Consider the following 27,322-nt stretch of genomic DNA (forward strand, 5'->3'; position numbering starts at 1 on the left):
AAGGTAATGCTATAGCTGTGGTAAAAGGTCCTGAGAGACATGCTTACTTATTATCTCATGAAAGGAATCCCCACATTGTACCCAGTGGGGTAGCAGGGCAAAGGGAGCGGGGAAACTGAGCCAGGAATTAACTCAGAGACCCCCACATGCTTCACAAAGGCAGAAGATGTGGAGGGCAGGGTATGGGAATACACTTTAAAGGAGCTGCTGAGGAAGCAGACAGAGAAGACTGGAGACACGTACATGTACATGTACAAAAGCTAAGGGACCACCATCTGGATAAAAGGGTGTAACAGAGCACTGGATGCAGTGGAGAAAGCTGGGAGGATGGGGAAGGGGTAAAGGCTTTCAGGTTTAGCCACGGAAATGGGTTCAGAACCCTTTGGAGGGGCAGGAAGGAGCCGAGGTGCCTCTGTGAATGGGGACACAAGGCAGGGTCTGTGAGGGAGCCTGGAGAAAGGCAGTGTAGCATTTGCTCCGCTACAACTGGCAGGTGCCTGTGTTTTTTGAACAGAAGGTCATATATATTGTGTGAAGTCTCCTGCATCTAGGGAATGACTTTAATGTAGCTTGAAGTGCCAATAAGTAGAACAAGTATGTGCCATTACCAATAACAATAACAGCCCCAGAATATTTTCTACGCAAGGATCTCAAAGCACTTCTTTTTATGACTTATTCATTGACTCTTTATGTCCCCTGGGTGGGAGGGGATTGTAATGATCACCCTCTTTACACATGGTGAAACTGAGGGTAAGTGCCTGGGCTGTGAACAGAGCCGTGACTGTTCTCTGACAGCATCAATTTCCCAAGTCACTGGTTGAGAGGGAAAAAACTGCAGCAGCTGCTGGGAAACCTTTGGCATCACAAGGAGTGTGGAGGGGGTACCTGTTGTACCTTCCTCAGGCCACTGCCAGGTGGGGAGGACAGACACACGGACACCCTTGGGGGTGGCCACCTAATGCCTTGCTTCTTTCCCTGGGTCTGGCACATGGTCAGGTGCACGGGGCTGTGCATACCCTGGGGAAGGGAGGCTGTGTTGTTTTAAATAAGTGTCCTGCTATGTGACGGTGATGATCTGCTGCTTAACTGTCCCCTCTGGTCATGGTCCAAGCTGCAAAGTCTCCTGGCTCCATCTCTGGCTAGCTCCATCTCTCAGGCTAAAGCAAAAAACCTGTGCTTGCCTTCTGCAGCTGATGAGGGGCTGGGGGAGCTGCGTGGCAGAGCTGAGAGTTATTGCTATGGCATTCATGGAGAATGTTGCTATGAATCAATATCTCACCATAACTATCTCATTTACCCATTTTTCAAATTAGGTAACAAGGTTGAATGCTTGACCAGACCATCCCTCATCCATTTACGTTTCCTCCCCTCCTTGGCAGAGGAGGGGAGCCCCTCTGCCATTAATCAGCAGGCTTTGGGGTAGGGGGGTTACACCCTGAAGCCTCCCAGCTCCGTTTGCCCATCATGTCTGGATGTCGTCACCAAAAAGTGGGAGGCCAGGCCCGACCTCCCCCACGGGGTGGCTGTTTGCCCTGGCTGGCTGCGTGCTGAGGTGGGAGGCGGAGGGGAATGAGCTCATGCTCTGCTCAGACAGTGACATTTCCATGGGGCAGGGCTCATCCATCACCGTGCGGTGGCTGGGGAGAGCTGTTAACTGTTTCAAGCTGGCTGGCTGCTTCCCACGCTGCAGCCAGGGCTGGGTGCCCAGGGAAGCCTCCCTTTGTACCTGCCCTTTGCTTTGTGGGGACAGACAGACTCCCCCAGCATGCTTCCAGCCAGTGTGGGTGCTCACGGTCATCAGCAGACATACAGATATCCACCTCTTAGGACCCATCACCTCCTCATGCTGCCGCCAGGGTGTTTTTCTTGGAGTACCCCTGCTCATGCAGGTGGCCAGTCATCTTCTGTGAGAATGATAAGTGCTCAAAACCAGAGGCTCTGCCAGCTTAAATCCCACCCCACGTATCCACAGCCCTCCCTGCGGAGCTTCCTCCGGAGCCAGCCTCTGGGGCAATGCCTGTTAGCAGGTATTACAAGCAAAGCACATGCTTGTAGTCAGATGGCTCATTAGCTCCTGCTCCTCTGGGGATGTCCCCGTGTGTTTCTGCATGCTCCCTCTCTCCTGTGACAGCAAAGGCTGGCACCCCTCCCCGCCTTTGTCAGTGCTAGATAAGGAGCAATTAGAGAGTCATTAATCTGCAGAAAGGAGGGCAGGAGGGGCACCAGCTGCTAAGCTGCTGTTGCAGGGCTGAAGCATGGCGATTCAGGGGATCAGAGATGGGGAACTGGCTTGTGCCTCTCCCTTGCTGTCAATTAGTCCAAGAGGTTAGCTATACCTCCAAGGAGCCAGGGGACCTTGGTGCAGATCTGAAAACTGCAGGCAGACTCTTTGGAGACTAATTGGGGTCTTTCACCTCCTTTTAGTTGCTTCCAAGTGATTTGCTCTGGAGGGCAAGCAGGAGAGGAGGCACTTACTTTGCCAGATGCTAGGAGTCAGCACGCGTTTACCAGTGCACAGGAGTGCGAGGAGAAATAGAAAGAGTCCCAAGAGAGATGGTCTTGAGGTTCTCTGCTGCTGGAAGCAGACCCTCATAGGGCAGGATGGTGCCTGCAAAGGCATGAGGGATCCCCAGCTCCTGCTTTCAGACCCTGCACTGGAAGCCTCCAGCTTTCCAGAGCCTCCCTGCTTTTGCATCCTTCTCTGTGCCCAGATCATCAGGTAAATGCTCATTCATTCATTTCTTCTGCTTGGTCCCAGAATTCTGAAATGCATTGCCTGACCTCTCTGCCAGGCCTCTGCGCTTTGCTCAGGCCTTTTACAAGCTGTGGCTAGGCTGGACCCACGTATGGAAGCACATTCCCCACTGAACCCCAAGCCTGAAGGATTTGGATCCCCACATCTGCTTCCTCCCATCCCTTTCCAACTCCCCAAATAACACATCACCTGCTTAGTCCCTATAAGGATCCTCAGTGCTCAACCTGTAAGGGACCACTTGTCTTCTCCCGTACCTTCTTCCTTGCTGGGGACATACCTGGGGAGGTATTTGTGTGTGCAGGAGGGAGCTGGTGTTCTGCTAGTGTGCTGCAGAGGAGGAACAGACTGATGTGGGGAAGCACCCTTTTACCTGTGCTGCTGGAGGAGTCTGATGGCGGCTTCCATCAAAAGGTAAAGGAAGATGTCCCACAAAAAGGCAAGGAGAAGGCCTGTCTGGAGGTCTCTTCCAGGAAACGTCCCTCCTCCTGAGGAGAGGAGCACGGGACGGGGTTGCTCTGAAGAGATCATCTGGACTGCACCAAAATACACCATGCGACGAGCTTGAATGGCGGCTGGTTATGAGCCCCTGGGGGGGCAGCTGGATTCAGGCTCAGTTATTAAGACCATAAATCATGGAGACAGCCACAGGGAAGGCTGATGAGACAGGCACGGGCAGCCAGGAGTGCTGGGAGGGAGAGGCGGTGGGCATCGGCGGCACACGGCTGCTCCACGGCGCCTGTTATTTTGGGAGTTTTTCACTTTTATGGCAGTGCTGTCAGTTCTCTCAGAAGACAGGACCGAATGATTTCAGGCTCCCCGATTTCCTGCAGGCCCAGGCGTGAATGCCGTGTCACTCCTGATTCGGAGCAGGAGGGACAGGGCTGGGTGAGTAGCGGGGGGAGCCTGTCCTCGGGGCAGGAAAAGGCTGGCACTGGGGATGGCGATGCTTTCACCACCAACAGCAGAAGGGAGCCTTTGGTTCACCTCCAGAAGATATATCTTTGCCACATGCGCCCTACATATGCCCCATGGAGGCCCACGTCACCACTTCCTCCTCCCCATGGTGCCCTTGGAGCCCTCCAGGGAAGGGGCGTCCCTTGTGCCATGGTCTCAGTGTGTTTGAAGGACAAGTCTCCAGTTGCATGCATGAGAAGAGCAGGAAGTTGGGCCTGAAACTTGGGAGAGAAAACAAGGATCCCTGTCTTAGTGCCTCCTTTGGTGCTTTCATGTCACCTCTGGAGGGAGAAAAGAGGTTGGGGATCCTCCCATGCTGGTGCAGGGCAGGGTCCTGGCCAGGAACTGCAGCTCAGCCACCAGGCACAGGCTGGGAACATTCCCCCCTTCCTTGGAGGTGCCAAGCACTTTCTGATGCTCCCCTCCCACCAGAGGTGCTGGCAGCCCCATGGTTTGCTGCAGAGGATTGCAGAAGAGCTGAAAGCTCGCGTGCTTTCCTTCAGGCCAGGCTGAGTCCCATCTGCAGAACTTGCTTGCCTGTGGCTTGCTCTGCCCCAGGGGAGGCTCCGTGCTGCCAGCTGCAGCCCCAGCTCAAATACGGACAGCGTGCTGGGCTCCAGCTGCCAAAACGCCTGCCTCTCCTCCACTGGGAAGCATCAGGCACTGTGCAGTCATTAGCTAATTAATCCCCATTCCCTCCCCATGGTGGTGGGAATCCCAGCTCTCTGACAAAGCAGAGGCACAACAGTGGGCAGCACTAATCCAGCCCAGCATCCCCTCCCCTGCATGCTGAGCTGTTGGACAAGGCTTTTGCAGCCAGACTCACGACCCCTTGCTGCTCTGGGGCGGATAGGGGCTGGCAGGATGCTCCTGTGGTGGGCTGTAGCTACAGCCTGTATCTCTAAATCTGCTCGGCTTTTTAGGTCACTTTGTTCTCCTTATAAATCCTGGCCCTGTTGTGCAAGCCATAAATCTTTCTCTCCAGTCAGCATCATTTATTTTTTTCCTCCGGTCTTGTTAAAATAACAGGGTCAGAAAATTTTAAATCCAGATTGTTGCATTTTCTGCAGTTTGGGAGCATAATAAGTATTGTCTTTGTCTCTGGGAAACTGTCACAAACTCATGGCCAGGCAGAACGGCTTGGGGATTTGGGGGGAGAGAAGAATGGGGGGAAAAAAGGATCCAAAAGATGTGCTGAAGTGATCTGCACTCTCACAGCCCTCATAGGTGGGCACAATCTCATCACAACCATCCCCGCTCAGTGCTTCCCACCCCCCTCAGTGCCAGCAGCACCTTCTCAGCCACATCCTTGTCCCACTCTGCTTCCTCACCCCTTCCCACAGGATGCTGCAGGATACCCACATGGGAGGAGAAGCCCCTCTCCTCTGCCACCTGCCTGAGGATGGAGAGAGACACAGTGACACCATGGGTCTGTGTGTTGGCACAGTGGGAAATTGCCCCTGCTAAGCATCAGGTACCTGGGCAGCCCTGCATGGACCAGGAGCCTGCCAACAAGGCGTGTGAAAACCCAACGGGTGTGACACCGGTGTGACACCAGCGCTCCTGTGCTCAGCCAGCTGGGAGCCTGCAGAAGTGCAGCCAAGCATCCTTGTGTGTCTGCATTACCGTCCTCTTCTTAACGACCGTACACGCAGTGTTTCTGCAGGTTTCATGTGAAGGACTGTACTCACTTGAGCGTGCAGTCAATACCCCTTTTGATCTTCATCACTCACTGTCTGGCTCCAGGCTTTATTTATTCCACAGCATCGAATCCCAAGCCAAAGACAAAAGTGTCTCATTCTCTTGTGGCCTTTTCAGTGGGCATTCCCAGTGATTGCAAACTTTAACAGAATTAGCATTGCTCTTACCTCTGGAGGTGATATTGCTGTCTCCAGCGTGTGCAGGAGGAGCTGAGCCACAGCAGCTCTGCAATCAATAGTACAGAGCACCTTGCAGGAGCAGCCTGGACCTCAATCTAGTTTCAAATCTGCTGGCACATCCTCCTCTCCCGCTGTGAAGGGTTGCAGCATAACTCCAGGTACAAGTCAGTGAGGAGGCTGTGAGGATGACTGCAGATAGGGTGTATGGCACAAATTAAAGTGTGAAGTCTGGATTAGTCTCGATGATGATACCCTGTATGGGAGAGCTGGGGACCCTGCTTTTAAAGTGTACGTATCATTTTATAGCGATCACGCTGAAAGTTGGGAGTGCTTCTGCAAAACCACATTGATAGGACATCTTAGCTGGGTGGAATTAACTATTAATGACAGAAATACCCAGACTCTCTCCAGGCAGTCCTAGATGCCAGCATCTAAACAGTAGGCGAAGTGGAGGGTATGGCTGTAGCCCAACCAACCCTATGATAAGCTCTTATAGTGATCTCTCTTCAGTGTTACTATAACCCTGATGTTGGGGTGAACCTTTTTTATTTTATTTTTTACTTAGGTTCTTGCTGCAGAAACCCTGCAGACCTCTGTCCCACAAAGAAGACACCTTCAACCGAGAACATCTCAGGCATTGTGTGGACCACAACCAGCATTTCCCATTCCCTAAGGGGCCCATGAAATAGCCAGGCCCATGCTGGAGACCCCAGGGTGCAAGGCAGTACTGGAGGTGGGAAGGAGAGGTTTGGATAAGGCAGCAGCAGCGTAGGGTAAAAGCACATCAGGGAGGACTTTTTTGCCCCTTCACATGGCTGCCCCAGTGCCAAGCACCCCAAAGCTGTCTATGCCATGTCCCATGCCCACTCACCAAGGAGAGGTCTGAGCAAGAATGAGAAGCCTCCCCCAGGGACCTAATGAGGCTTTTTGGGAAGAGCCAAGGGCCAAACATCAGCATGTCCCTCGGAGTTAGGCAGCAATAGCGGCTCCTTCCTGCCGCAGCCACTGTGAGCGCGAATCGCAGGCTGCACCCCTGTCCCCCGGTCGCCCTCCCAGCCTGGCACAGACAGACACACAGGCTGACCCGCTTGGGTACTGCAGCTTTATTTGAATGAAACAATCCACGCTGGGAATCTATAGGTTACACGGCGGGTGCGTCAGGGTGGGGGGGTGGACGAGGCAACGCTTATAAAACATCTCACCCTGTTTAAAAGGTTCGGTTCAGTCCCTTTGTGCTTTGTGCTTTGAACGTTGCGGACGTCTCGGTATCGTGGCGGTGAGAGGGCCCCAGCTCTGCTCAGCGGCAGAGGCAGCACCCTACGAGATGTGGAGCAGGGCGGGACAAGACGCAGTGGTGATGAGGAGGTGGGTGGGCTCTGTCCCAGGGTCCCCACCCAGGATGCCGATGTGAAAAGAAACAAGTGACAGCAGAGGACCCCCCCCTTTCTCCGTGGTGTCCCAAAATACACAGAGTCTGTGCGCAGCTCCTTTTTTTGGGGGGGAGGAGGTGTTTCTGAGTGTTTCTGCCAGGTCAACACGTACTTTCTACTGGCCTTGACAACCTGGAAGCATGAGGGTGGTGGCATCTTGCTGGCTCTGGATCCCACTGAAGTGGTTCACTGTTGGGCCTGAGCTGGTTCTCCCTGCCCCTTGCAAGCTGAGGACGGGATTTTGGTGTGATCCCCATCTATGGGATCCAGGGATGATCTGCTGCTAGTCTCTCCAGGCTGGAAATGAAATGCCTGGTGAGGGTGAGATCGGGGCAGATGGAGTGGGGAAGATGGAGTGGGGAAGACTGTGGGAAGCGCTGCCTGATGCTCACCTCTGGCCACGGCTGCTGCCTTGTGAGACAGTCGCATACTGCGTGACAGCCCCTTTCCTCCTCTATGTGCATTGTGATACAGGCAGGATGGTTCTGGCTGGGAAAAAGGCCCAAGTGAAACCTTCCTGGCACCAAATCTTCCACCCCATCTAGACACTGGAGACGGTCTCCATGCTGTTTGGCAAGGGCTGTGACCAAAAGCACAAAGAAGAGCCAAGTATCTGTAGCATCCCCAGCTTTTTGGGAATGTCCTGAGAGATGAATGCATGTTGTGGAGCCCTCTGGGGTCAGAGGGTAAATCTAGACGATCCCAAGAGCCATGAAAACAGGCCAAGATCATCTACTTGAAAGCACTGGCACTAGGCTACTTTACCCAGAGCTGATGCCACCAGCTACACCAACGCACTGAGAAGCTAGGGCTGGGGAGCAGAAGAGGACAAACAGCAAAGCTTGAGGAGAGCAACAGGTCACCTCCAGCAAACTCTCAGAGAGTCTTCTTGTCCTGGGATGTTACACACCAGGGGCCCCTAGGAAACAACCAGATAAATGCACAGGAAAGCTCCTTTGCTCCGCTTCCCCCACCAGCACCTGAATTTCCCAGGGAACCCTCCAGTGCTCAGGACCCCCTCGCTGCCCAGCCTCAGGGCAGTACATGCTGCCACCCATACAGAAGACCTAACACACTGCCCCCAGTCAGTGTTCATGGCATTTCACAGGCAGCAAGGAATTGATTTCCCCCTCTCACCACAATCTAGGTGCTGTCTGAGCTCACCATGCCATTGCAGCCTCTGCTGGCTCTTGCTTCATGTTTACTGATACCAGTAACCAATTCTCGGGATTAAGGCCCAGTGAGACAAGATATATATAAATGTCCCCACCTTGGAGGGTGCTCAGCACCTTGCCCGAGGTGCTCAGCACAGGATCAGGCACTTGAGGGGGAACATCTGCAGTCACCTCCTGGGCTGGCTGAGCGATGGGGTGACCCACCAGGAAACTTGCAAAGAGTTCGAGTGTGGCCAGTGGGAGAAGGGAAAGGTGGGAAGCTGCTGCATCCAAAAGAGTTTTTTAAGTCCTTTCTCCTCTCTACTGCATCGCTGACAGCTGCTACACACCGTTTGCAGTCCTGATCTTTTCACATCCTGCTAAGGTGACATACCTCACCAGAGCTGGGCCTACACCATGCAAGCAACTCCTGGAGACACCTTCACCTCAATGCCATCTTGTTATCACAGCACCAAAAGAAAACTGGCTGGTGCCTGCCAGCAGAGGCTGAGATGCAGGTGGGGAGGTGGGACAGCTCTCTCGGAGCTGTGTGGGCTCAGCCTGCACGCAGAGCAGCTGTAATGATGGGGGCAAAGAAGCTGGTGCTCACCCTCCTTGCCTGAGCAGGACTGCCAATGCCTGGTGTATTTCAGCTCCTATCCAGGGCCTGCCTGTGCTAATGATCTTATGCCACAGGTATGCAAGTCTTGACCCTCTAGGAGTAAATCCTCATGGTAACAGCTGGGTTTTATGCAACTGAAAGCCACACTGCTGCCTAAATGGCAGGACCGGAGCCCAGCTCCTTCTGCCAGAGGAGACCAGGAGGAACGCAGAGATGCAGGGTGGCAGAGCAGCCAGTTACGCTTCAGCTGGCTCAGTGCTTCAGCCAAGGACTGGCCATTATCACATCAGCCACCGCCAGTAAAGCAGCGAGCCCTGGGCACCAGCCCTGCTGTGGGGAATGGCACTGTGTCAGGGCTGTCCAGCTGTGCTGTGCTGCGTCCAGGGCACCCTGGGGGTACAAAATCCCACTGTAAGCCAAGCATTCATAGCTAAATCAGCCCTTAGGGCAGGAGTTAATAGAAGCGTAAAATTGTGCCTACTTCCACAGCAGCAAGTAGTTTATAGGCCATCCCCAATCTATGCCAAGAACCACAGACCTTCCCAGGTCTCCACACAGAACGGCTATTTGCCCAGCTCTCCCTGCCAGCAGAGACAACATCTCCTTTCCTCCCATTCCTTTGCTCTCTGCCCCATGCTGGAAAACCCTTGTCGTGCTGGGTCCCGAGCTCTGCCTCCCTTTGCATCTTCCCCAGGGCTTCTCGCCATTTCAGTGGTACAGGTTCAGCTGGGCAATCTGATATAAGGGCTCCTCTTTGTTCTCCATCACCTAGCATCCAAGCAGCTGCAGGGCAGAGCCCACTGCCTGCCACCAGTGAAATGAAGGGCAATGCAGCGTGGAGCCTTCTTTCCTGTTCACAATGAATGCCATCATGCCCTGGTTCATCCTCTCAGCCATCCTTGGTGCTGTCATGAGCCCTCTTTTTCCCATGGGAAGCCAGGATGTGCCCTCACGAGGTCCCTGATGGAGCCAAGACATGCCCTGGAGTGCTCCTGTCTTCCTGCTCCATCACCAGCACCCAGGCAGCCCCAGCAGCCTCCCAGGCACGTGTCTTACTCCAAAGGGGTGACTGCTGGAAAACATATATATCACAGCTATCAATTGGGATGCTGAGTGTACTGGGGCTATTCAGCTCCCTGCTGGAAACCACCAGCCGCCAGTTATTACGAGGGAGTGTAAATTGGGTCCTGTTAAAATGCAATTTCCAGAGCTCTCCGGGACTTGTTTTTCTGCAAATGCTTTTTGTCTGCATTAAATGCCTTCCCAGGCCGAGCGGGATGAGCAGTTAATAGTGGGGCCAAAGTAAAACACAAACGGAGGCAGCACCTGGCTTCCCCAGCAGCCTGCACGGGGTCGTGCTGCCGTATGCCCGGTGGCTCCGCAGTGCGGGGTGCACCCGTGTTGTGGGCAGCCTGGAAGAGACAAGATGCCCGGAGCAGGTCAGATCCCCGCCAAAGCCAGGAGAGTTAGAGAGGGCCTCTTTCTCGCACAGCAGACACTCACAGTGTAGCTCCTGTCCCCTTCAAAGGCAGGTTCCTGCTCCTGGGCACAGAGCTGGGCATCACCTGGGGGTTCTCCTGGTGTGGAGTGGGCAGGACAGGCTGGGGAGGGGGCACCCTGCCCTCCCTGTGGCACTGGTGCATTTCCATGTCATTCTGGAGTAGTGCACCCACAGGACTTCATACAGAGAGAAATTAGATTTCCATACTTTGAAGAGCAATGGAGAGTTGAACACCATTTGTATGGCATTTACTGTACTCGTTCATACAGCCACAAATTATCCTTGCAGGAAATTTTCCAGCCTAAACACCTGAACACCTCCCACACCCCCCCCCCCCCCCCCCCCCCCCCCCCACTCTTTTCCCCTGATCGCAGCCCTACCTCCTTCCAGAACAAAACCACCTCCCAGAATTGGGGCTCCCTGTCGCTGCGGGGCAGACCCACAAGCATGCCGTGCCCGCCCGTGCAGCTCAGGAGCTCCCGAGCCATTCACACGCTACGTGCCGCGCTGAGATTTGTCACGGAGATGAAACATCTTTGTGCTCCCGTACGGCCGGGAAGAGCTGTGCTCAGGCATTCCGAATTACTTAACTTCGCATCAAATGAAACGTATTAGCTCCGTCGCTTTCCAGCGGCTGATCTACATGGGAGAAAAATAGGCTATTACTGTTACCAGCCGGGAGCTTCTCCTCAGAGCAAGTAGTAGGAATTTATATCTGTGTTGTTAAAAGCCATGGATTAAAGTCCTGTTGATGACTTGTTGTTGGGACTTGCATCAAACATGGAAAATTATAATACAAAAAATGTATTTTTTTTTTTTTTCAGAATACAATGAACAACTACAAAAAGAGGTTTCAAATGAAAGTTTCTTTGTAAGCCCCGCTTGTAACTACACAGTAGCAGTCACTACTTCTAATATCTACAGCTTATACCCAGGAGCCTGCACACTCACATATTTTCTGTTTTATACCCTGGAAAAAAAAGAAAGAAATTGAGTATATATCGGCTAACACCCACACAGCATTCTTCCTAATGTATTTCTACAACTACCAAGCAGAGGTCTCCTTGTAAATAAAAGCAGTCTCTTAAATTTATATTGCACTCTTCTTCTGCAGGGACTTTCATTCTATGTACAGGAATAATCTCCACCATCACTGAAATGCAGCCACTACTGGAGTGGAATAAAGCAGCTACTCGATAGGCACACAGCAACATAAAACATCAGGGAGAGAAACGTAATGTACCCAGTTGGGACTGCAACAGATATTTAAGAAGACAGTCTGTAATTAAGTTTAAGGACAGCTATTTAGCCAGAACACTGTGAGTAGTGTGAGGGGGTCTTTAATTGCAAGGGGTAAAGAGCATGGCTTTGTATCTCACCTGGGATGCATTACCTCCTGGAGAAGAATTGCCCCCACAAGGCTGGGGTAGCAAACCCCAAATACCACTGCCCTTGGAGAGGAGGGATGGGGCCTCCCCCTCCACTGCAGCACGCAGGCGTGCACACACACAGAGAGAGACCCCCTCCATCGCTGCACAGCTTCTCATCCTTCTCATCCTTGCTGCTGAAGTGCTTCTTTCCTCCACTACGCTCTCTCTGCACACCTGCCAGGGAAATGAGGTCCTTCCTTTCTGCCTCAGTACTTCTGACAAGCCGAGGCACTTGGGTTAATGACTTTCCCCAAACTCACCAGCAGCTGCTTTTGAGCCAGAGATAAAGGAGCAGGGATCTAAGTGGGAAAAGGGGCTCCCTGAGACTGTTTCTGAAGCTGCTGTGACAGCAGGAGAAGGCTTCACCTCTGGCTGCGGTGATCTTACTCTGCCCTGGACCCATGGCCACGGGTGGGCTTCCTGAGCCATGGGTTAGCTTGTGAGGCATTTACCCCCTTCCTCGCAGGTACGGGGCTGGCAGCGGGACAGGGATGCCTTCCCTGCAGGTCTCCCTTTCTAATAATGTGGTGCCCCTTTGCTGGCACTTGATAATGCTTTTCCCGTGATCCTGAACCTGCAGGCTCCACCAGCACTGGAGGAAGGCCACAGGGGTCTCTGTCTCAGAGCGTGGAAGGTGAGGTGGTTGCCATGAGCTCTTACCAGGGGCAGAGCGATGAATTCTGGCCTCCAACAAACACAGAGGACAGGAAGAGCAGAGCACTGGACTGAAAGAGCTGAGCTAAGAGATTATGAGAGCACTGATTGCCTGGGAAAATGGCAACAGAGAACAAGAAGCTGAATTGCTCTAGGCTCCCACAGCATCCCACAGCACTGCCTGGCCCTGGGAGACCACCACAGGTTTCCTGGTCAGATATTCAGTGTGATCAAGGTCTGGGCTCTGGAGGAAGGAATGGAGACAGAGAAGATGATAGGGCTCATTCTTGGAAGTGGAGAAGAGCAACAGGAGCAAGGGACACACCTCTCATTCCCTTTCACCTGTCTTGCAAGGCCTCCTGTGAAGGAGGACCCCTTGTCTCTCACAGCTGATGCCCTTTTCTCTCTCCGAAGCTGGATGGGCAGTGTTAGTGCAGAGGACCTCCTGCCCAGGGGCAAAGAGAGCTGGTTTTGAGGACTTCAGACTGCATTTCTTGGGAGTGAAATAAAAACTTCCGCCCTCCGCCAGCAGAGGAAAGGAGGCACCAGGCATTTCCAGAAGCTGAGCAGTGCAGGAGGCAGCCAATACATTCAGGTGGTTTTGGACAAGCACAGCTGTCTCAGGGGAGCTGACATATTCCTCAGAAATGGGGAGAGAGCCATGGGCAATGGGGGTGGTGAGAGAGCTCATTGTACTTGTGTGGTGCCCCGGGTGTGGAGTTCAGCTGGGGTGTCCCTTAGGGGGAGAAATCCCATTTATCTAGTGGGCTGGTAAACCCCAGTCCACTGTACTATGGGAACAACTCTGTCCTATACAGAGAGGCAAATCAAGCCCAGAGCTGCTTCCAGTAGCAGCAAGGCTCTCACCTGGCCAGTGCAGGGCAGTCCCTTCTCCTGGGGCTTCACCTGAAGCAGCACGTGCCTCCACCCTGAGCAGGCCAGGTCCGCTGCAGAGACACCAGCTTTACCCCTTCGTGATGCCAGCGGAAAGAAGATGAATTCCCCGCTCCCTGTCTGTTCCCCTGTGTCTCAGGGACAAACCAGAGCAGAGCTCAGCACAAGCCCCTCTTTCGAGTCCAGCTTCCTGCCTCCGTCCTTCCTTGGGGCACTTTCCTGCCTGTCCCACCCTGAGCTCCTAACCCCATTTCGTTGCCAGTGGGAGCAGAGTAGCTGTAAGACTGCACGTGCTGACAAAACTCAGCCACCTCTCCCCTGAGCAGCGGTGCTGTTGCCACACTTCACTCTCTCTGCACATGGGACCTCAGCAGTTTTCTGACCAGCTGGCCTGGGGGCTGCCTCGTGGGCACAGGGCCTGCTGCCTGGCGGGAGGAGGTTGAAATGCCTGACCCTTCCCATAACCCAAAATGCCTGGGAGTTAAGCAAAAGAATTAAAGACTAGAATAAATAACTAATGAAAGACAGACAGAGAAGCAATCCTGGGCTTAGGGCTGAGGCAGCTCTTATCCCAAAATACGTAGGGGGAAGCCAATGTGCAACTGCTTCCCCTTTCCCTTCCCACCCCACCCCACCCCACCCCTCAGCCCCACAGAGAGGCCTTTCCGTCTGTAGCTCAGACCTGCTCTCACAGCTTCTCCACCCAGCCAGAGGTGCTGAGAGAGAGAAAGAGGCTGAGGCCAGCACCACGGCCGGATCCAGCCGGGCCTCCTCCACCCCTCAGCGCGGTCCATGGGGTGGGTCCGTTCCTGCTCCGTCTTCTTCAGGCTGCCGGGCGAGGAGCACAGAGAGGTGGGGAAAGGATGGCAGCATGAGCCAAAGCAAACCACACGGGGGGCAATTAAATACATGGGAGCCTGGAGGATGTGGGTGGATGGAGACACTGAAGCACATGCGGAGGAGGCAAGGTGCTCCGGCCGCTGGCATGTGGGGCTGCCGCTGCGATGCTGCAGGGCAGCCCCAGCCAGCAGGGGAGCACGGGGCGGCGAGGGGAGCACTGCGGTGTGTCGTCCACGAAGCCGTGGGCTCTGCAGTAAAGAAGGTAACTGTTCTGGTAGAAATTTGTGCTTTAATATATTTTTTGTTTGTTTGTTTGTTTAAAACAAGTTCCCACTTCCCTGAGGAAGCCCTGTCCGACATTCCCAAGGAAACATGGGGGTGGTTTTTTCCTCCTTTTGCTCTTCACATTTCTTCATTCCTATTTTTTGTCTTTTGTTCCTTCTTTCCTGTTTTTCTGTTTCTTTCCTTCCTTCCTCTCTTTCTCTCACTCTCTTGTGCACGTGCTTTTTTTTTAAAAAAAACTTGTCTTTATTTTTTTAATTTTGTTTTAGACATTACGACTTTCTCAAGGAATGCTCCAGTTCTGAACCAGATCCCTTTGCGTGGTCATGCCTGTCAGTCTTTGGTAACGTATGGACACTTTGGTGTGCCAGTGAGGAGGGGAGGAAGAGGAGCAGAGGTGGCTGAGTAGGAAAGGAGCAGGAATGTCTCGGTCCGAAGACAGGAGCGCTCGCTTGCCATCATCTGAGCAGCACGTAAAGGAAGAAAGTCAATGGGCCACAAAGACAAGGGCTGTGCAGGGCTGGGACACCGCTTCCTGGAAGAGCAACCGCTGCCAGCCAAGAAGAGAGAAAGAGAATTAGTGATGGGACAGAGACAGACCTCATCAAACACGTCAGTGCACATCAGTGTCACAGCCTCTCTTCCTACCCCAAACCACAAAGCACATCTCAGACCTAATGAAAGGTCTTTATACCCTTCCCTGGACATTTTCAAGGCTTCCCAATATTATTTCCTTTCCAGCACAGGTGAAAATGCTGAAACTTGGTTAGTTTTGCAATCCAACCCTCCCCTCTTCCTCCAAAGATTCAACCTGAGCCAAAGAAAAGGTTCTGCTTGTGGTTTGGCTAGAGTTTGGCCATTTTAGGCCGAAACAGATCTTTAACTGCACTGGAAATTTGGACGTTTTGGGGGTGTTCTGCCTGTTTTGATGTTTTGTTTTCCCCTTCAGCTTTGGAACTAAGAAAATTGTTGACAGAAACTCTTTCTCAACATCATTTTTTGTTTATTTCTTTTAAAATAAATAGAACAAATCAAACCTTTCTCACAAATCTCTGGCTTGCATACAGTGGACATCAGCTCTCCTGCCTACCTGGGCCATGTTAGTGAGGGCACAGGCAGGACTAAGGCATGAGACAGTGATTGATTCCAGGAAATGAGATATTGCAGAAGCTTTTAGCGGCCTGGGGGCAACACCCCCAACCCAACTGACTGGCATGGACTTCAGCATGCTGGAGTCTGGCAGCACAGCTCCGACACGATCCAGTTGTTCCTCTGAAGTCTTGCTGACTCACGACTATAAAGAATGAGCTCAAGGGTCTGACAGGCCCTCTCCTATCTTCTCTTGGTGGAGCAGACCACCTCTTTGGGTCCCACCAGTACATGTGCTTTGAAATGAGCTGCACATCCTTAGCACATGCATTCACGTATGCGCTCCCACCGGCTGGTTTTCCCCTGAGGCACACACACTCTCACCCTTATTTGGTCCAATTGGCTTCCTCGGACAGTCCCCCTTTTTCAGAGTGACATCGTCGATGGCAATGTCCCCCTCGTAGCTCGTGCCCCGGACACCTTCAAAGATGATCTGCAACCAGAGCACGAGGCAGAGCCCCTTGTGAAGCTGCAGAGGACCTGCTCCCTTCCCACGCAGGGGGAACAGCCTCACTGCGGGGCTCTGCAGGGACGAGCAGGGCACAGACCAGCCCTTACCAGTCCCCCAGTGAATGACTCTCCCTATCTCTCCAGCACTCACAGGATTCAGAGGGCTGAGCCCAATAGCTTACTGGGCCAACCCCTGTGTGCTGAGCATCTGCAGAGTAAAAAAATGAGCATGTAGAGTTTTGCTTTATTTATTATGTTACACGAGCAAAACCAGCACTGAATAGCACTCACAAGAGTAACTAAATCCTTATTTATTATTTTACAGTACCCAAAAGTGTGCTGGGCGTTTTGCCACAGTACCACATCTTACCAGCCTGCACAGCCCCAGCTCTCACAAACAACCCTACAGCAGCCAAGTAGCCTGTTGGGCAAAAGCACCTGCAGTAAAACATCCAGTAACAAAGCCACACGCTTGTCTGTTACTCATAAATGACGAGTGGATACAACATGCCCAGTTCACATTCACAGGCTGTCCTATGGTCCTAAACCACAGGCATCGTGGGGGTGGGCTTTTGTAGGACACGCTATGAGAAGTCTCCAAGGCTCAGTCAACTCTGATTTCCACTAATTATCTCCAGTGACCCTGAGGGTGCAGAGCTCCCACGTGCCCTCCCCATGCCCGACCAGCCCCCATGCCATGGAGGCAGACCTGTGCGGGGAGATGTCCTATGGGCCATGGCACATGGATGGGGTAGGTGGCAGGCAGCTCCTTGGTGTTGGACCTGACTTACCTGGAAAGGTCCTGGTGGGTTGATGGGCACGTGTGCTTGCTGCCACATGTTCCCCCGGTTCCCGCTGAGTGACCACACCTGGGTGTCGATGGCCCGCTTGTTCCGCACACGAACCAGCAGATTCAAGGAGCCTGTAGGGGAGAAACTGGGTGCTGGTGACACGGGACATACAGGAAACCCAGCCCGATGGGCTGACCCTCGGCATAGCTCTTTCTCCTGGGTTGATGTGCATGTCCCACTGGCAATATTTCATCCACCTGGACTATCCAAGGGAAGATACAGACCCTAATGAAGACAGAGAGGACCTGATGAGGAAGAAAGAGTCTGTAGCATGGCTGATGTGGCCTTGCACAAGAAGTAGGTGGCAGAAAGGCTTGCTGCAAGGGACTTCCAGAGGCGTTCTGTTCAACCTCCTGCCTGAAGCTGTTTCCAGCTCTAGATCTGAGCAGCATGGCTTTGCCTGGCCAGGTCTTGAAATTCTCTGAGGACAACAGCTTTTCCGAATGTCCAACATGAACCTCCAATGCTGCCATGTGTGGCTACTGTTCTCTGTTACACTGTCACATACTGCTGGTAAGAGTTTGGATCTGTTATCCTTATAATTATCCTTCAAATAATTGGGGCCCAAGGGCTGATAGCCTCCTCTTTGCCAGGCTGAGCAAGTCCAGCTCCTTCAACCTTTATTCCTCAGGACACGTGCTCCTGGCCCTTGACCAGCCTGTTGCCTCTCCAATGGACCCACACCAGTTCCTCCACATCCCACTTGAACTGGGGAGGCCAGGACACACGTTCCCCTCTCCGCATTCACCACTAACACCTGGCACATGCAGCCTACAGCCTTCTTTTTGCTCTGGCCGTTAGAAATGTGACCTGTGCCCTCTGCAGCCACTTGCCCTGGATGCAGCCCTGGAGCACGCAGACATGCTTCACTCGTGTCAGGCGGCATTGAGCCTCCCTTCGCAGCCCCCACGTTTTCAGAGGGACACAAACACTCTCTGAATCAGCACTGGATTCAGGTCCTTGCAATCAAAACAATTCCCAAAAGGTTTTGTCTGCCAGTGAAACAAAAACAAAGCCAACATATCTCAAAACGTTTCCAGTTTTGACTTTGAAAAGTGTCACGCACCCCCTACACTCCACCCACAAATGAAACTGTCTGTTTACCTTCCTATAGTTTCTTTTCAGCAATCCTCCCCAGCTGGCTTTTTATTTATTTATTTATTTCATTTTCTGAAAACATTTTTAAACATTCATTTGGGGTTGAACTGAAACACTTTCTTTTTTTTTTTTTTTTTTCAATTCAGCTGGTGAACCAAAAAAATCAATCACGTCTCTACGGTTGTTCATCAGCGTTTCTGGTCTCCATACCCAGACGTATTACCTCTGAGAGCAGAGAGGCAATATCAGCCTTTAGTTAGGTGTCCTCAGTCTGTCTGTGCTCGGGATGCTGCTTTCCCACCTGGTGCGCTTTTCTGAGAGGCAGCAGGGAATGGTCAGGTGAAGGGATAAGGAAAGAGACCTTCCTAGATAACCTCCTTCCTATACAATACCCTGAAATTCTTCTTGGCATGTCAGCCCTGGGGTGTGAAGGACAAGGATGTGGAAGTACCCCTGTCAAGTGTCTGGCTGTCAGAGAGCGAGATACATCACAGGGCATTCAGAGATGCACAATAAAGATGATTAAATGTTTGGATTCTGAGTGGCTGACTTACAAGAAAAGGTTAAAAGAATGAAATATGTGTATAATTTAGTGAACTGAGAAAAGACGGGCACGGTTTTTGACTGGAAATATTCATAAGCTCTGGCATTAACGCTGGCTGAGAAAACTAGACGAAGGCCTGACCAACCAGGACTGCAGGGTCCGCAGGGACGGAGAGCTTCCTCCTGTCATCTGGAGGACATCTCACCTGGGATGCAGTTTGACCAGCCCGCAGAGCTAACTCCCCCCTTCCAATTCCTGCAAGCCAAAGGTGAATAAGAGAAAGGGGGAAAACATCCTTCTGCCTGGAGAGATCCTGCCCTCAAATTCCTTTCCCCAGTGGTTCTGAGGTTCCCAGCTGGGATGCACACCACAACCCAAGATGAGGAGAGAAATAATTTGTTTCTCTCTTGGGATCAGCTGGCACTGTGTGAGCTCAGGGACACAGAGGCAAGCAAGTGGGATCGCTCTCCTGGAAACGCGATGCCTAGGATGACAGAAGTCACCATAGGAGCTTCTGGCAAAACCAGCTTTGAGCCACTGGCTTCTTGGTGTCTTCCTTGACCTCTGGAGCTTCAGGGAAGTCTCACTAGGAAAGACACCTGGTCCTCACGGGGGCCTGTGGCCAAACCAATGGCCCACACGGGGTCTATGTAACCCCATAGATCAGTGTCAGCCAGAGTGTGTTCAGAGCAGCTAATTACAGAGGCCGGAGCTGGTGAGGCGAGGAGCTGAGAGAGAATGAAGAATTAATGTGGAGCTGCCAGCAAGCAAGGATTAAAAACAACCACTGTCTATTCTAACCTCATTCGGGGACTTGCAGCTAGGATCTGCTGTACCAGAGCCTGGCTGAGCAGCAAGCACTGGGACAAATCAGGTGGCAAATGAACTTTGGTGCCCCAGGATAAAAGAGAAGGAGAGATAGAAAGGGACCCAGAGAAGCATCTGGAATGCAAATCAGTGCCCCCAAAGCACTGGCTGTGAATACCTGGCCTGAACCCAAACTGAGCCTGAGCATTTCCTGGCTGACAGCTCACTGTCCTTGCAGCGAGAGGAGAAAAAGTTTCAACCTTTTGGCCTCTAAATTCCTTAGTAGAACTATACTGCACGTGAGCAGGCACTCTTCAAGTGGTTTGCAATTGGAAAGGAAGCTCCCCTATCTGCGCACAACACGCAGTGTTTCACCGTCCCTGTCTATGCATTGAAAACTGAAGGTCAAAACAGCCAAGCAACATGCCCATGACTGTCTTACAAATCAGTCAGAGGTGCAAAGGGGGGTCAGATCTGCTGCTTGTAGCCTGCGTGCAATCCCAGATAAGTTACAAAGCCTCCCCAAGGCTGGGAAAGAACCACAAAACCTCCCTTCTCCAGTAACACTGTCAGTGGGAATCTGCTTCTGGGAGGCATAGCAGGGACTCTAGGCCTTCAAACTAAATAGGGGTGAAGCCCCTGTCCAATATGAGCTGGGCTGACAGTGTCCTAGGTTTTAAAGGTTGCACAAGTCTTCTGCTTTAGTCCTTTCCTCCGTGCATCTGTCTGCCACAGTGTGCCAATCCAGCTTAATGGCATATATCCTGGGATGAAAGTGCCTGGAAATGAACATTCAGAACTGAGCTACAGGCAGAGCCATATAACTTACCAGTCCTGCATTACAGAAAGCCCCAGGTCAGCTCTCTAATTGCTCAGAGCTTCTTTATCTCTATCTTTCAGTCTGGCCTGAAAGGCAGCTCCGTGATGGAACAAGTGCTGCAGGGCTCTGTGTTTTCCAAGGGAGGGCTTTGGGTGCAGCCCACTGCCCTAGCACCAGATGTTGTTTCAGGATCCTACTTACATCAGAATCCTTATGCGGGCAGTAGATGAAGGCTCTGGCTAAAATGGAAGGTGGAACCTATGAAAATATAACCCACATATAACCCACACCTCCCCACACCCACCTCTGTGCAATCTGGCAATGCTCCTCTCAGGCCTAATTAACTCTGCTCATACCCTGTGTACCCTTCAGCATGACACACAAGTTGAGACCAAACCTGATGCCTGCAAGATCCCAAAGATGCTCCTCCTAGAGCAGAAACTCAGCACCCAAATGCCACCGTGCAGAAGGTGGACAATGCATGGGCCACTCCCGTGTGGGGATTGGGGACCCCCTTCACAGCTGTGACACTAACTTGCCACATGATCCTTAGCAAACCGCTGTCACCCTCTGTGCTTTATTCCCCTTATCTGCTGACATGACATGATGAAGGTAATGAAGAGGGATAATAACATTCACTGGCTGAGAGGGGAAATCAGAAACATCAAATGTTTTACGAATGCTCTAAGACCTGAGAAATAACATACCAGAGAACAGGAATACCTGAGCTCTTCAGCCTTTCCAATAGTCAAAGGTGGAGAAGAAAACAAAGTAGGACTTACTCTCCAACCCCCATGCCTCTATCAGTGGAGATGTGAAAGGCCCTTCTGGGATGTTCTCCGGTGCCAGCTGTTGCAGCCAAGTCTTTTGTCTGTTTTTGTACTACATTCATACCCAGTTTCTTGTATCAGAGTCCAATTCCATCTGGCCAGTTTTGTCACCTATTTGTTTAGCCATCGCCCTTTGGCCATCTCCTCCATCAGCTGTTCCTGGCATTTCCTAAGGGCACACACAAAGACGGGCCATCTATCTGCTGCCGAATCTCCCCAGCTGACCAGAGGCAGGCAAACACAAGAGAAATCCCAGGATGCCCGCAGTGCTGTTGTTACCTCTCCCCAAACAAGGCAATCTTCACATTTCTCTTGTAATCTGTATTATGCCTTCTTCCCAAACAAAAGGCAGAATAAAGGCCAGTGAGGAGCGATGAGGAATCAATTACAGCGAGAGCGAGCCCTGCCTTCTGCTGGCTCCCTTTAAGACCAAAGCTGGCATTTCAAGAGTGGCACGCACACAAAAGAGCACCAGCTGGGCTGCCAGATAGAGTAGCCCAAGGGATATCTTTAAATGTTACCTTCTCAGAAGAAGAAAAGCTCTCCTCTCGGTTTCCACGCAATGGGGACTTCACTGTCACACTGAAAAGCAGCGTGGATCTGGAAGAGCTGGAAGGGTCTGCAGGGGCAGCACCATGGGCACAGGACGTGTGGGGTGGCAGAGCAGGCAGAGGTTGCTTCCAGGGCTCTCTGCAGGGCAGCTGGGAGGGTGAACATGGGGTGGGAAGAGGCTGCTGCGTGCAGAGTTGGGCACACAGCTCAGTTTGCGAGGTTCGGGGGGAAGGCAGGGGGCGAGAGCAGCCATAAAGAGAAGGGAAGACAATGCTGTGCGCTGGGAGGCAGGGTGCTGTGCCAGGCAGAGCTCCGTGGGCTGCATCGGGAAGCTTGTCAGGATTCACAGCCAGGGGCAGGGGATGCTGCAGGCTCAGGCTGATCTCACCATGGCTCCCCACCATCCTCCTGCAGCATCCCTGTGCTGGGCCTGTGTGACCCAGGGGATCGGCTGTCTGCCTGCAGCCACAGTATGGGCTTGGCACCCAACTGAAGCTGGCCAGAGAGGGGAATCCAGGGCTTGGAGCCCTGTGGAAATTCCCAGGGCATTACAACTGCAGGCAAGACAAACTGAGAAGAGATGCAGAATCTGAATGGTGGCAGGAGATGTCCAGTGTGGAGAGGACCGGGACGCTGTATTGCCTGGCAGAGTCATTTGCAGACCTAATATGAGGTCTGAAGCCAGACCATGGAGAGAAGAGCTCTTACCTTTAAAACAGGGGCTTTGAGCACTTCCTTAAGTGTGGTTTAGTGTAACACTACTGATCACAAACTACAAGCCCAAAGCTTACTGCAGGCAGATCCGAGGAGTGAACAAAAGTCCCCAGAAAGAATTTATTACAGCTCATAATCCCCAGAACAAATACACGCCTCTGCCTTTCTCCCCTTCTCCCTCTCTCATTTAAATGGATGTTAATGAAAAGCAGTCCGTGTCAGGCTTGTGTTCTCAGTTACAGTGCTGTGGGGGAAAGTTACTGCTCCGAGAGCCAGGAAGCAGAGAGTGGAAAAACAATCGTAGCACAGATAGAGACAGGGAAATAATATCAGCTTGTACTGAGTCATAATCTGAAGGAATGTGAGTTGCCTTCATGCCATGATAGGATGTATTTATTCTTTCACAGTATCTAATGATGCTTCATACATTAATATATGCGGAACAAGAGAGTTAAAGCCCTTCAGATTCTTCCACCCCTGGTTACACAGAAACCTTATGTCAACATGTCTTTAACTGATCCCAGCTTGGTGCGCAGGGTCCCTGTGTCCACTCGCAGGGTCACTACACAGACCCCTTCCACTGCCTCAGCAACGACAAAGCAGGAGTTCAGGGAGCTCATCAATACTGAATAAACTGAGTCTTGGTCACAGTTTGGAAAGCAAGGCTATCCCAGCTCTATTCACGAGGTATCCCCTTTGGCTTTAGAGAGACTGAGCATGTTCAGTGCTGTGTCACAGGCTTGCTAATTGCTACAGGATGTTCGCCTTCAGCTTCATTATGCTGGGGAGACTATGATGAAAGGGATCGGGTGAATCAAAGTCTCCAGTTCCCTGCTGTGGCTGGGACTTTCTGAGGATAAACACCAATATAGTAAGTGTGGATTGGCAATGTTTCCCCTACAGCAAACCTGTGAAAATCATTTATATCTCGCTACAGGGAATTTTCTTGGATTTTACTGTGGATTTAAAAATCAAAGAAACAAACACATCTCCACCCCTGACCTCCTAAACCACCATCAAATGAGGATGGGCTTGAAGCAACATCCCCTGACACAGCAAAGCCAATTGCACAGATTGATCTATGATCCATCACTATCTTACCTGCCTTCATGCATGTGAATGTGGGGATGGAGGGAGTGGACCAGCAGAGAAGCAACAAAACTGCACTGCAAAAAGGCAAAGTGGACACACGGCTGGCAACCTGAGGGTTACATGCTGGATGGAAGGGGACCCAGGGCATGCAGGCAGCAGGGTAAATGCAATGGCACGGTTGTGCCTACCTTATGGGTTGAGGAATGGAAGTGCTAACGGGAGGGGAGTGGGGGAGTGGGCAAGCTCCAGCTCCTTCTCTCCAGGATATCCCCACCTGCCTGTGTGCATGGAGAGCAGGTGGTGATACGGTAGGAGCAGACTTGCAGTGGAGCTACGCTCGAGCTCCTTTGCTCATTTGATCCACAGTCTAATTAGAGAAAGTGTTGGCACAAAAAGATGAATGGTACAAGACATCCATTTTTGAAGCCATGTGTACAAAGAAAAATCCTGCCATCCCTCTTCATGGAAAATTCCCTCAGAGGTTGTTTGTGACCAGTAACAGGCTTTCCTACACGTGGACAGCAGGATGTGGTTTAAGAGATTCAAAAACAGGAAAAAGAAATCTCAACGCTCCATAAAGTTAAATTAATGCTGTCTCAGAAGAACAAAGGCCCACCTAGTATGCAGCCAGAATAGAGCAGAGGGAGGGTACAGAGTCTGCCATCTAAAAGACGAGAAGCAGGAGTCCTCAGGCATTTCGCCAACTCCACATCTGATTCATCATGCCATCTTGCTTAACAACACCCCTTTCCGGTACTTAAAACACATTGCAGGGGACAATGTGGACAGGCTATGTCCTTCCCCACAGGACAGTTGGGGTGTATGACTCCCAGCCCCAAGCCCTGCTCTGTTTCCACAAGCCCTGAATGCCACATTGGGCACCAGTTCTGCTCCTGGGTGCAAGCTCACTCTGCTGCTGCCACCCACCCATGTCCAGCACCAGAACCATCATGGCAACGTGCACCACGTCTGACCATCTGGGCTGCAACATCCATGGGATCAGGCTAGGAACATCTGCTGCTGCTGAGCTGAAGGCACCCGTTGCCTTCAGTCCAGACACTCAGCCTAAGAGCCACCAGGTCCTCCGTTTCCCCACACCTCCTGGAGACCTCCTGCCCTCCATAGGCAGAAGAGCAGAGGATGGTGCCTACCACTGCCTACTTCTTGTTTACAGCTCAACAAAGCAGAAAACAAGCTGCATCTGGAGCTGAGTGAGTCTCCAAACACCTGCATCCCTGTCTCTTGCCAAGCCCAGTAGGGAGAGTGTGTACTCAGCTCATGGGGACCACACAGCTTCCCCAGATCTTGCTCTTCCCAGCCTCAGCTGAGGGGACACAAACACTTCCCCAGAGAGGTGGTCATTGACCCACAGCAATGGCACTGGACACTCTCTTGGCTTGCTACCAAACCCGTGGGGGCTGTTGTCCCCATTCCTCCATGGAGCATGAAGGTGCTCCATCACCAGCACCTTCAGATGGAGATTCCCACGGGGGTTCATCCTGCCTTACTAATGCCCCTTACTTGCATCCCCCTCAGGAAATACCTTAAGCCAATAAGGGGAGGAATTTGCACTACAAGAAAAAACACATATTTGTCTGAAGTGCCTCCCATTGTTCTATACCCCAGACCTGCCTTCACCCAGGGATCCTTGTAAAGGCTTGTAAAGGATGTGCATCCTCAGGGACCTTCCCATCTCTCCAGCCTATGAAGGATAGAGATGGACATAGCCCAGACATTCAGAGAGCAGAATTCTATTTCTAGTGATTGGGAACAACTTGTTCCACCTCTTATCCAGCTTGCCATTTTGCTTCTAGCAGAGATCTCCAGTAAAAACCACCAACAACCAAACACACACAGGATGTAGCCTACCAAAAGTCACAGAGCAGGAGGAGATGTGTCAGCAGTGCAGCCCTTCTTCCACCCGCCCAGCTATGAGAATGGAGTGGAGAAGTCTATCATGTTTCCATAGCCACTGCTTCTACCTCGACAGCACGAGCAGCAGATAAACTAGACAACTAGACATTTGGATGATTTTTTTTTTCTTAGAAGGAAAAAACAAAAACAAAAACAAAAAAAAACCACCACCAAACAAAACCTCACTTAAATTCTGTCAGGAGGGAAGATGTACTAAAGGTACAAAGTGGCTGGTCAGGGAAAGCTGGCTGTGGCAGAGAGAGGGCACATTTGATTTCAACAGAGCCTGGGGAAAAGGTAACCAAGGGGTAAGTTCAGAGCTAGAAGCTCAGCAGGGCCACAGCTGCCTCTGTCTCAGTCAGCACAGGGGAAGTCCCATGAACCCAGCACTGGAATGAATGCTGCTGCCTATCTCAGGCTCCCAGAAAGCAGGATGGGATTTACCTGCAAAGCCCTGACTCCCTCCATGCAACATGAGCAGCCTGGCCCTGCTGCCTCTTTGGCCTTCATTGCTCTCCTAATCCTCCCAAACACAGTATCATCTCTCCCTTAATTAAACGAGCAATGGTGGGACTAAACCTGACACTGCCAGGTTTAAGAGAGCATGACAGCCAGCCAGGGTGAGTCTGCCTGCATCCCTTCTGCGGGCAGGCTTCACAAAGGCCTTGGTCAGAGGGGAAGGAGCCTCTCAGAGCCCCCAGGATACAAGTGGTGCTGGGGGGAGGCTTCCTGACAAAACCCCTGCAGAAGCAGATGTACTTGGGCTGTCTCTTCTCTATCCCTATTAACAGCCTATTTCCCCATCATCGCCCAGGAGCCGAGCACAGGGCAGCTGCACGGCTGCGGGGCTTGCAGCAGATGGGTTGTGTTAGTGCAGTGCCGAAGCAGGCAAGACAGCAGGGATGAGCAGCTGAGATCAAGTATTCTTCCTCTTGAACTGGAGACTGCTCAAAAGCTGCTCTCTGGCCTCCTCCTCTGCCTGACCCAAAGAGAGGTGGATGTTTAGGGCCTGGGAAGTGGGGAGGACAGTGTCCTCCTCTTCAGGCACTGTAAGAAGGCTGTTGAGCAGGCTGTGTTCCCAGCTTTGGGGTGGGATGGATGATTATAACGACAGACTCCCTTCCCATTTTGTGCCTGGCTGTAATTTCCCCAAGAAACTTAATGAGGAGAGGCTGAAAAGGTGAGGCTCCAGGCCAGGATGTGCAAACTCCAGCAGTTCAGGTGCTGGGGCGCCTGTCATCCCTGTGGAGCTCTCTCTGGGAGAGGCAGTCACACCTGGAAGCAGTGGTGATGACTTTTTGAACATTTTTGGATTTTCTGGGAAGCATTTCAATGGATGTTACACAATCATGGCATGCTGAAGTTCAAGAACAGGCTGGGATGGTTGCACAAGTAGTGCAAGGTAGTTTTGTCCCCTGCCCCAAACTTTATCCAGTCAGAGCACCTGGGGGGTGTCTGGAAGTGCACCTGGAATGACCAACTTCGGCCTCCGCTTGTACAAGCATGAAACTAGGCACTGGAGAAACAGCTGATGCTCCATGGAGAGTGGAGGAGTGACCTGAAAGTGCTAAAGAAGAATCCAGATAGGCACTTAGAGCTCCCATTTTCTCTTAAGCCTCTGTAATGCTTTGTATCTAGCAATTTCAGAGCCTGAATAATTGATACAACACCTGATCGTTCAGGAGATGAGCAGGTTGCAGTTTATCCTTACTCAGCTTTGCACATGGCTGCAGCTGCTGTGAGCCAAGCCTGAAAGGAAAGACGCTTTGCTCAGAGCCTGGAGGAAGGGAAGGGGGATCGTAGCAGTTTCCCACAGGACAAGTAACAGTGACTTGAATCAAGTAAGCAGGAGCAAAGATGATCTTTGAGGATTCAGGGCACCTGCAAATGAATTGGTGTCGGCAATTTGTGCCTGACATTCTCTCCAACAAATTCTGTAGCAGGAACATGGTCAGATCATGACTTGAAAATCAGCAGAAGAGGATTTTTGAAGAAGGCAATATTTCGGTGGCTGTCTGCACTGGGAACTTGATTCAGTGATGCACTGATGGGGTGGGGGGTAAGGAAAGGTGGGGATCAATGCACCTGAATTCAAAGTAATAGCA

General features: G+C 51.9%; 1 protein-coding gene across 2 annotated transcripts in view; it reads right to left on the reverse strand.

The window, feature by feature from the left end:
- Nucleotides 1–6,679: 6,679 nt before the first annotated feature.
- The window catches only part of MDGA1 (MAM domain containing glycosylphosphatidylinositol anchor 1), a 141,033-nt gene continuing 120,390 nt past the window's right edge, over nt 6,680–27,322 (reverse strand). For both annotated transcript variants that reach the window (XM_035321656.1, XM_035321657.1), the window contains exons 15-19: nt 16,787–16,917; nt 15,870–15,978; nt 13,957–14,946; nt 10,677–10,935; nt 6,680–7,938 (exon numbers count right to left, since the gene is read on the reverse strand). In XM_035321656.1, coding sequence (XP_035177547.1) covers nt 14,855–14,946; nt 15,870–15,978; nt 16,787–16,917 — 332 coding nt within the window. In that variant the 3' untranslated portion in view covers nt 6,680–7,938; nt 10,677–10,935; nt 13,957–14,854. The remainder of the gene's footprint in view (nt 7,939–10,676; nt 10,936–13,956; nt 14,947–15,869; nt 15,979–16,786; nt 16,918–27,322) is intronic.

This window comes from Oxyura jamaicensis, chromosome 3 (assembly GCF_011077185.1).
Source record: "Oxyura jamaicensis isolate SHBP4307 breed ruddy duck chromosome 3, BPBGC_Ojam_1.0, whole genome shotgun sequence".
Taxonomy (NCBI): domain Eukaryota; kingdom Metazoa; phylum Chordata; class Aves; order Anseriformes; family Anatidae; genus Oxyura; species Oxyura jamaicensis.